At 33.9% G+C, this 11374-nt stretch overlaps 1 protein-coding gene across 1 annotated transcript in view; it reads right to left on the minus strand.

Moving 5' to 3' along the window:
• Window positions 1–9252, minus strand: part of ACVR2A (activin A receptor type 2A) — a 44063-nt gene extending 34811 nt beyond the window's left edge. The window contains exons 1-3 of the mRNA XM_044669889.1: window positions 9048–9252; window positions 3923–4032; window positions 3569–3723 (exon numbers count right to left, since the gene is read on the minus strand). Coding sequence (XP_044525824.1) covers window positions 3569–3723; window positions 3923–3971 — 204 coding nt within the window. The 5' untranslated portion in view covers window positions 3972–4032; window positions 9048–9252. The remainder of the gene's footprint in view (window positions 1–3568; window positions 3724–3922; window positions 4033–9047) is intronic.
• Window positions 9253–11374: the final 2122 nt, after the last annotated feature.

Here is an 11374-nt window from a genome sequence, read left to right on the forward strand (position 1 = left end):
CAATAATAAGAAAAGTAACTCAAAGAAGCAAGACTTAAACCGCAGTCCTCTGACTCCAAATCCAGCATTCCTTCCACTAAATCACTTTGCTTCCCCAATGAACTAAGTAAGGTACTTTTTTTCATGCTTCTTTTTCTTTCCCCCATCTCTCTCTCTCTCTCTCTCTCTCTCTCTCTCTCTCTCTCTCACAACACACATACAACACACACATGCCACCCCCAAAAATTTGCCTGCTTCAAGGAAAGCAAAGTACTTTGTTCAAAATACACAGCAGCTACAGTTCAAGAAGCACTGTAGTCAGGCCAATCCAACAGCCCTGGGATATAAATGTACCTATATGTGGACAAGGATATATGCACATATATACACAGATGCACGTATGCATGTGTACATACACGTGAGTAAACATACACTTTAATAATCTTCTCATGTGTGTCCTTAACACCCAATTTGAGAATCATTGTTTTAAAGGATCAAATTGTGTGCAAAATATAACTGTGCCTTCTGTTTCTATGTTTTAGATTCTCTTCAGTTCCATATATGTTAGCATTAATGTGTACAATTTAATATTTAAATCATTAAAAATAAGAAAATTATCTTCCATGAAATGTAGTTCAAAAGCTAGTGGAATTTTGTACACATAATGAGCATTCCATAAATACTGAATATTTTGATGAATTATCTTCAAGAAGAAGAAAATTACACAGTATCTTAAGGCCAATGATGTATAAGACTAAAATAAATAAATCTTTTTGTGAATTCTCAAAGGTGATATGTACTATATAAATGGCACAAAATGAAGGGAATATCCATTAAGTTAAATGGAATAAAAATCTATTTTCTGAAATAGAAGACCACCTATCTAACTTTGCATAAGTAAAATTAAAAGGAGTCCCTACAGAACTCCACATTTATATACAAAGTAATAAATAATATTTAAAGTATGTGCCACTTTTTCTGTGACAGTTGGGCAGTTCATTTATGCTTGGTGGCAACATTCCTCTTTCACAACATATTAACAAGAGAGGAATGAAAATGTCCACTTAAATATAATTCACAAAACCGAACTTATTCTCTCTCCTCTCAACAAACCACCCAATTTATACTAATTCAAAATAAAGAATCACTGCAGTAACAGATATGTCAAATGAATATATTTAAAGTAAAAGGCATGAGGACAAATAATCCAAGTTCTATAGAGACAGTTGTCTCTAGATTCTTTATGAATGATTCTGAGTGTATTTATTTTAAAAAGCCAAAAGCTTCAAACAGATAGTCTCCAAAAGAAAACTGCCTGATAATTTCATGCCACCCAAGATTCAAGAAAAAATATCCCTTACATGTTACCTAACAAGTTTTCATATTATTATTGTGAACCTTAAATTTATGATCATGCCTATGAACCCAGAATGCTAGTTTTAGACATTTATTATATAATTTCATATTTGAAATCTTAAGATAAAGAGAACAATGGTTCTGCCAGAAAAAAAAAAAGGCAAACTACATACAATGGCTGGCCAAACTGAAGTCTGTATCAGATATAAGAAAATCAAGTGACTTAAATGCTCTTTAGGTATTTTGGCACACTGGGAAAAAGTACTATACTTAAGAGAACTGGGTGTGAATCCCAAATCTGACACGTAACATAAGTCCTTTGAGCATCAGTTTCCTCACCTGTAAAAATGAGGTAATATTTGCACTACCTCCCTCCTAAGGTTGCTATTAGAAAGGTGCTTGGTAAATTGTTGTGGTTTTCTCACAGTATTGCATCATACTCCCTATACTCTACATAATGATCTGCTCTTTCCTTCTTTTGAACTTTGTGCTCACTTTCTCTCTTGCCAGCCTTCAATTACACTGTTCCTTTTTGCAGGGATATTTTCCCTCCATTTCTTCACTTACTGAATTTTTACCCAACCTTTAAAGCCCAGTTCAAATGTCATCTCCTCCAGGAATCTTTCACTGACAGTCCCCCCACCTTGTTAATAAAGGCCCATTTATCATCAAACCTCAAATAATTCTTTGCTTTGCAGCTCTCTAATGCACTTAATATAATGAATTATTTGTATTTATAACTCATTCCCCCTGCTACTTACCTAATTTGGTATTTAATGTGTTTTGTAAACAGCAAATGTCTAATAAATGTTGGTTGAATCAGTTTTTAATACAAGTACAAACTTCTATTATCACAAATCAATCAATCGTTTCAACTGTATCTAAAACCTCAGCTATTTAAAAGTTTAGAAACTGAATACTACTTTTTGGGCATTTTACTCTGGTGTCCTTTTTTTAAATCTGATGTAGATTAAGGGATCAAGGAGCTAATGCCAAAAAAAAAATCACTTTAAGGCAAGAGGAAAAAAATGTACTATACAAATAAGTCTTCAGGGCAAAAAGTTGTTCTGGACATAAAATTATAAAATGACCATTTCTTTCAGCAAAGTTTAACCAATAATTCTATAGGTATTATAAAGACAAAGATAAAGCAAGAGGTTCAGAAGGATAAGGTAATCTGATCTCTAAATCAAAAAAAAAACACAAATAGCCCAGGGTTCAGAGAAATCTGGAACTAGCATAATCTAGCATTTGACTTTCTAGGCCATAGTAGCATACCTGTTTTACACAGTATCATATGTTCCTGTGATCCAAAGTGAGAAAAACCTAGTTTATTTAATATGATCATCCCAAACTAAACTATCAGTAACTTTCTTAGGAGTGAGACTCAGAAAGTCAACCACCACTAAAAATGTTTAGGAGACATTATTAGAGGGTAAGATTCAATCAAGAAAGAAGTACAGATAAAAAAGATGCAAGGGTTTTTACTTTAGGTAACCACCCTCTTTTATGCTTAAACAACAACGTAATACCTCAGTGTTATTCTGATGCTCTTTCTTGTAAGTATATCCTCAGATTTTTAGGCTATTACTTCTTCCCAAAGAAATCTCATTCTACAAGCCAGAACTTTCTTACTAGTTTTACTTCATCTAGGTGAGAATCATTTATCAAGAAAGATTCTGAGGTAGGTATTTGAAGAAGAAGCTAAGTTGGAGGGAAGGGAAAAAAGAATTGTAATGGTTATCTCCTCCTTCTCCCAGCCTCTGCTTCCCATGAATGAGTGGGTAAAAAGGAAGAAGTCTAACAGGATGCATTCTGGAATTATTTTTACCCTCCCAGAAGTGATGGGGAAAAAAACACAAAATTTTCCACAAAAAAAAATTAATAAAAATGGAATGTTGTCCCATTTCCCACCTCACCACCTATCCATCCTACCTCAAGTTCTAGGATAGAAGGGATGTAAGACAAATTAACAACAAAAGAATTAGCCAATATCTCTATATGATTTAACTGTATAAACTAACTCAAAAAAGGAAACTGCTCTTAATGCCCCCAAAAAGGCTTTCACTAAGTCATATTTTACTATGTGCACTCGTATTTAGCAAAAGAGAAATAAAATTAGATTTTCAATTACTTTAAAATCCTAAAACAAACTTTCTTACCAAAAAAAAAAAAATCCTAAACATACACTGTTTTGTAACAACAGTAAAATAAGCATAAAAGAATAACTTACTTGGGTTGGAACAAGTACAGGAGGGTATGCCAACTTGTGATGCCTATACATCCAAAATGAAAGCAGCACAATTCCTGCAATTAGCATGATGGGTACCAACGAGTAAAGCAAGGTGCTGAACAAGGGTGGCTTGGGTGTAACTGGATTGGAAGTTGCTGGAGATAAGAAAAAAAATCACATTTAAAACTGATGTACAAAGTTCTATATCAATAAATATTTCCTAAAGCCTCAAAAGCTTAGAAAGGGAAGAAAAGTAGTGAAAAAGGGATAAATCTAAATCTTACCAACCCACAGTCAAAAATCATAAAAAGATAAACTGGCTTGTTAGTTGGGCTTTTCCCTCTGCTGACTTACGTATTGTGATCTCCATCTCTGGAAAATAGAAAAACCTTTCATTGCACATATTGCCTTCACAGCAACAGAAATACACTTCAGGGTTGTCCTTTTTTTCAACACAATCGTTCCTATAAACAAAAAGGAAAGAAAAAGAACTAATATTGAGGTATTTTTATTTATAAACTATAAACAGTTTTATAAAAAGATTATTAGCATTAAAATAAATATGTTAAATTGGGTATTTTTACTGATTCATTTCACAAAAATGACACATCTTGTTTCTGGATCTCTTCTGATCAAAAGATCTATCTTTAATTTAATTTCTTGCTTCCTTGATGTTTTATAATAATTATCATGAGAATGATCTAAAATTTTTGTTTTCTTTCATTTTTTTAAATGAAAAAGTTGTGAGAAGGTGTCCTCCTGTTTAGTTATGCTGAAATATTATTAAGATGCCTCTCTGTGGTATAGAAGTAATTTTAAGTAATCAAGGAAGTGCAAAATAGGTTTTAGCAAATTGACATATGGCAAAGGAGACTGTTATTTTAAAACTATACTAAGTTCAGAAAGGTTTATTAAAAGGTTGAATACTAGGTGTTAGCAACAGCAAAACATGAAGTTCTAGTAGGATGATAGTGAGGGACTGTAATATGAAGTTGGTGAAGGGAACAGCAACCACAATGAAAAAAACGTATCTTTTGAAATCCTTGAAAATTACAATATATGGATTAGTATTTGAGACTTTCTAAGAATATCTTCTCTAAAAGATAATGTGAAATAAAATTCCCTTCCCCACCTGTTAAGAAGAGAACAGCATACTATCAATTCTATAATTCAAGTTAATGGAAGGGAGCAGTAGATTCTAAAACTCAATTGTATTTGGCTTTGGAATGTGCTATGTCACTTTTACAGTAGCAGGTTTCTATTCCCTAAACACATTGGGTAATAAGCATACAGATATCACTCAACTGTATAAATATCTAACTAAAAAAGCATTCTACCTTTCTGAGAACTCCACACAAAACAAAAGTAAATATGAAGTTACTAAAATTTATTTTGTAGACAAACATTAGGATGAAGCACATGAATTCCACCAAAGTAAATGTAAGTAATAAAGCAAACTCAGACCTTCAACATCAGACTTGTGCACAACCAACACAAAGCAATGAAATTATTGAGTATCTCTTAGTTGTTTTAAACTGGGTTAGTTGAAAATTCGTCAAATAAATTTAAGATGTATTTTTAAATAATCTGTAGTATTCATTAGATTAAGATGTTGAATTCACAACTACAAGTACATTCAGCCCTAAAGCTTATGCGCTTCTAAAGAAACCCTCAGGAAATTCTGGTAGAATTAAATTCTAATTAAAAGGTAATACCAATGATCATCTACTTAGTAAACAGCAAAAGGTGAATGTATTTCATATATAGAATTTATAGTTAAGTCTCCGACTACAGACACTTACTACAATTAAATAAAAGCTGACCAATTTTTACAAAATTTAATTTTTGATTATCTAAATTTTTGTTTGATATACCCTGGCTCCTTATGTTTGTGCATTTTTAAGCTCTTCTTTTCCTTCTCCTGCTTTTTCCTGTAGTCCTACTCATTTTAATCTTATTTAGAAAAGCTGATGCTTAAGATGAGAAATAGCAAGGCATAGTGATGTGATAGAGAGCTAGTCCTAGAACCAGGAAGAAATGTGTTCAAAGTCCTTGCCTCTGTCACATAGAAGTTGTGTCACCCTGAGAAAGTTACATTAACCTCTTGTTTCCCACAGTTAATATCTCTCTAAGACTGTAAAAAGCTTCTCATCTGGAATTCCTTATACCCAAGAAATCATAGTCCCTGTTTAAAAAACAAAACTTTTAAACACTAGCAAACTCAAAAATGTTGAAGCTATAAAGGCGCATCGTGTCAATGAACTAGTCATTATAGATGACATAACCAGTTTTCAATGAGTACTCTGAATTGAGTTTAGCTTTTAACATTTGATAACTGTCTGAGATTCATCAGTTTCCAAAATGGTCCCTCAGGAGGGGCCAATCAATTGAAAAAGGCTAAGGAGTGGTAGTTTAGCTTCTGCCTGAAACACATATTCTACTTTCGGAATATCCTAATTGTCAGGAAACTTTTTTTGACAAAAACTTAAATTGGACATTTTGCACCTTCTATCCTGATTCTGATCTCTAGTTACTGTTTGATATGATAACCGTGCAAATTCATGCAGACAGTTACACTGTCCCTTTCTTTTCTTCTCCAGGCTAAACATCCCCATGTCCTTTAACCAATCTTCATATTAAATGGCCTAAAGACCCAGAATCTTTCCTGTAGCCCTTCTCTAGATGTTCACTAACTCATCAATCTCCTTATTAAGCTCTATCTGAACAACACTGGAAGTCTGACACAGCAGTATAGATGGGCTCACTTTAATCCCAGAAGATATTCCTTTTTTCATAAAGCCCAGGTCATTCTACTGACTTATTATACTGAACCTGAAATCCACAGATCTTTTCTAGTATAATTATTATCCAACTGTGCCTTACATCTTCTACTTCTGAGATGAATTTTTTGAGCTCAAACCTAAGACATTTATACCTCTTGAATTCCATAGATTCAATCCAATGGTCTAAGCCTGAGAAGATGCTTTTAGATCATAACTCTGTTATCTAGTGTTGTTTGCTATCCTTCTTAACTTTGCCACCTGCAAATTTGGTGAGAATATTATCTATGCTTTTATTTCAATGACTGATAAAAATGTAAAACAGCACAGGGCCAAGCCAAGATTACTACTGTACTATATTAGAAACATCCTGCCCTAGTGACCACACAACCTACAATAAACCTTCAGGAAGGCCATCCAAACACTTCTAAATGCATCTAATCTTAATTGTCATCCAACTCAAACTCCTCCACCTTCTCCACAAAAATAGTAGGAAATATTTTATATAAACCTTTGCTCAAGTATAGGTAAACTACATCCATAGCATCTTTTTCATCTACCAGTTTAGAAATCCACAAAATGTTAGGATTAAAATTCACTGGAGACTATATTAATTTATAATTATTTATCAGATAGTGAAAGCAGGTTGGGAGAGAAAAGGCACATAATCACATGGCCAGCCATCTAGCTAATCTGTGCCTCCATACACTAGCTAAGAGACTGCAATGCTTCCTCATTCCCTAACTTATAACCCTGGTGACATCACTCCTTCCATGCCTCCCTGGTTGGACAGATTTGGCTTCAGTCCAGGTTAGAGGCCAGCTTTATGGACACCAGGAGCCACATGGTTCAAGAGGCAAGTGTCTTAAAAAATGTCAGACAGCCATGAAGCCTCTGGCATCCATCCTCCCGTAGTACGCATGTGCACCCAATCAAAGGATGGATTTGAGACTGGACTGAGAAATGGATTTTCAAAACTTTCCTTCTTAAAAAGAAAAAGGGATGCAAGTTTATATTAAATTTACATAATCCCCTCTCTGATATGTTCGTTTCCCCAATGAATCATCCCATATATAATATCTATATATTGCAGGATTGTCTCACCAGGGTGTATAAGGGCCCAAAAACATTATACATTTCAAGCAAGGTCTAACTTCATTTGGATGTTTCTTAACACACTAAAAAATGATTGATAGCCACATTGACAAGGCGCCATTGAGGGTATTCCTCTTTTTTGCCACAAAGGTTTTACAATCAAGATAAAAATATAAATTTGTACCCCTCTTCCCTTTTAAGAGGGGTACAAATTTATATTAAATTCAAACAAACAAAAGAAAATGTGAGTAGAGTGGCATGATTTGTCCTGATAAGACCATGCTTGCTCTCTATAAACATAGCTTTCCTTTTTAGATGTTCACCAGGCAGGTCTTCAATGATCCATTCTGGAGTTTTCCCAGAGAGCAAAATCAAGTTGACAAGTTATCTATGGTTTGCAGAGTGTTTTCTTCCTTTTTTTGAAAATCAGGACATTTTCCCTGATCCAATTTTGTAACAGGATTTCCATTTTCTGTGATCTTTCAAATATCACTGACAGTGACTCCTCAACCACATCTGAACTTTCTTTTATTAGTCAAGATGTAATTCATTTGAGTGATCTGAATTCATCAAGTGAAGCTAACTAGGTACTTTATTACAATATCCTCACTTATCTTGAATATAAACTCTTTTCTTAGTCATTTCTAGAGCAAGGGTCATTATCATTGACAGAGAACATGGGACTATAATATGAACTGAGCAGGTTTGCCCAACCTCAATAGCAAGTAAACCATTGTCCCATCCATGCCTATGAAACGTCCTCTCCCTCTTGGATCCTCTTCTCTCTCCTAATGTAGCTCAAACAGCACAAATTCTTTTGTTGTCCTTCATTTCTCTTAACTCATTTTGAGTGTTAGCTGTCCTGACAACTGTTTTTACAGCACTGTGCCACCTTATGTTCACCATTTATTACCTGGCCTCATTTCTATCTTTTGTGCATTTGTATTTAAATCTGTTATGGAGTTCTCCAGTGTTTTCAGACAAATCCCTATTTTCATGTGGAATTATTTCTTTAAAAACAGTTAGGGGTCTTTGATTTAGGATCCCATAGATGCTTAAAGCTATCTATAAAACCTTGAGCAAGTTATTAACCCCTCTTAGTCTCAGTTACCTCATCTTAAAATGAGAGTCAAGTGGTTTCAGAGGTCCCTTTCAGCTCCAGATCAATGTTCATCTAAAGAAGTAGTATAAAACGCAAATAGAAACATATTTCTAAGGGCTACAGATTAACTAAAAAACAAACACAAATTAGCATTCTCTATGTTACTCTATATTTTTATGTATTTTGTTTAATATTGCCCAATTACATTGTAATCTGTTTCAGAGGCACTGCAGCAGAAGTTTGACACCTCTGCTCTAAAGTCCCAGATGGCAGAGGTTCCTGGCCATGCTGCTTTCTTTGCACTGTACTATGTGATCAGCACAGTGTCCTGGTTCATAAGATGCTTCCAAAATGCTGGCTGACTTACTAATACTCCAACCCTATCATTCAATCAGAAGACATAGAAACAGAGTAACTCATTAAAATACTTTGTATTATTACTCTGTAACAATTGCTCACTAAAAAATATTTCGGAAAGTCACATAAACTTTTGTTTACTTACCTGTCATAACAGTTAATATCATCCAACCAACAACCTTGCTTTACTATTTCGATTGAGCCAGAAATATTTTTCCAGGTTGCAAAGCAGTGTCGTCTTTTATCTTTGTCACCATAACAAGGTTCAACACCAGTACGATTAGTTCTATCTTTTTCCCAATTAGCATTATAGAAGATGCACTCCTGTGTTTCTGATCTGCCAAGTATAGCACCTGTCAGAAAATTAAAAAAAAAAAGATAATTTAACTGTTAGCATCAGAAATCAGTATTTTGCTTAAAGTGGATATTCAATGTTTTTATTCACATTTTAAGTAAGATCATTTCTCCTACTTCCTGCTTCTATCCTTTTGTCAGTATATATATATACTCACTATCAATTCAAATGAGTGAATTGAAAAGTTATTAGTTTTTTATTCTGTTCATAATTTCTCTTCTTCACCCAGGTTTTCTTCATGAGCTCCATTATGATTAAGGTTTCTGGCACACTAAAAAGATAACCATACTAAATAAGAAATTACTTAAACAAACCATGTACACTTAGCTACTCAGGTGTTTGGATTTTTTTTAAGGTGGTTGGTGGTTTTAGGCAAAAAGGATACAGTATCACAATTGGTATAAGAACACTTTACATGAAACCTAGAAGACTTCAGGCCAAAATTCTGGTTCTGCCAATAACTTGTTCAGTAACCCTAGCTGTGCCCCTTCCTCTCTTTTTCATTATCTATAAACAAGTGCCATGACTCCAATAACTCACAATGTCTTCTGAACCATTTAAGGTACACATTCCTTAAAATAATCCTAATGACACTAAAAATATCAAAAAGAAAGAGTAAAAGTAGCTCAATGCTGCTACATTGCTTCAAAAAGGAAGGATTAAAAAAGTTGAATGTTTCTGAAATTTAAGGCTTCGCTTTACATCACTGAAGAGAGTCCAATATTGTATTAGCCATAATAGGTAACTAAGTAGCACTTGCCTGAAGAAAGACGTGTTAGAAGAAAATACTTGGGTTACATCTTTTCCTTTATACAGGACCTAGATAATCATTGATTCCTACGGCACTTAGTTGTTAGAATAATTAAAATGATTCTCAGTGGATCTCCAATTTATTTGGAATAAGAAAGTCTACTCATGTCATTTTCCTAGAAGTTTATCATGAAATAGCTTCTCTAAATAGCTTAAACTATGGATGATAACATTATGACTATATTTCCATTCTTAATTGACTGATATCATTATTGTCCATCAGTGCAGAAATAATACCCTATTTAAAAGTAAAAGACCTTTTCTATGAATTTGTGGAATGTGGGGAGGAAGGATCAATATTAAAGGGGGGAAAATAGCAATAATCTGATTGTTACCAGTGGGCAAATCTAATAGGAGTCAAGCAACCAACAGGCACTGCACTGTTACTTAAGAAACATACTATTTTCACTTTTATTCCTTGCCTTTTTTTGTAATTTGGCTAATAAGGAAATGTTTTACATAACTTCACATTTCTAAATGATATTATATTATTTGTCTTCTCAGTGAATGAGAGTAGAAATGGAGAGAGCGAGAGTATTTGGAACTCAATTTTTTTAAATCTTAGTATGATTTTTAAAAAGTAGAAGTTTCTAAACTTTGTGATCTCAGAACCCCTTTGAATTCTTTTAAAAAAATTTATTGATGTTTTGTTTTTAGATTACAGATATTTACAGGTTACTTCCAATTGCTGAGGGCTCTGTTTGTAAAAGAGAAAAAAAGTTAAATAAAACTAATAAGACAGATTCCTTTACACTACTGAAGACTTCAATAAGCTTTTGTTTATGTCTCTCTCAACATTAGCGCATTAAAAATTAAAACAAATTTTTTAAATTATTTCTTAATTCACTAAAAACAACAATAATAATGAAAGGGCTCTAAATCTCTAATAATTAGAGAAATGCAAATCAAAACAACTCTGAAGTATCACCTCACACCTAGCAGATTGGCTAAAATGAAAGAAGGGGAGAGTAATGAATGCTGGAGGGGATGTGGCAAAATTGGGACATTAATGCATTGCTGGTGGAGTTGTGAACTGATCCAACAATTCTGGATGGCAATTTGGAACTATGCTTAAAGGGCTATAAAAGAATGCCTGCCCTTTGATCCAGCCATACCATTGTTGGGGTTGTACCCCCAAAGAGATCATAGATAAACAGACTTGTACGAAAATATTTATAGCCGCGCTTTTTGGGGTGGGGTGGCAAAAAAACTGGAAAAGGAGGGTATGTCCTTCAATTGGGGAATGGCTGAACAAACTGTGGTATATGCGGGTGATGGAATACTATTGTGCTCAAAGGAATAATAAA

Source organism: Gracilinanus agilis, chromosome 3 (assembly GCF_016433145.1).
Source record: "Gracilinanus agilis isolate LMUSP501 chromosome 3, AgileGrace, whole genome shotgun sequence".
Lineage (NCBI taxonomy): Eukaryota > Metazoa > Chordata > Mammalia > Didelphimorphia > Didelphidae > Gracilinanus > Gracilinanus agilis.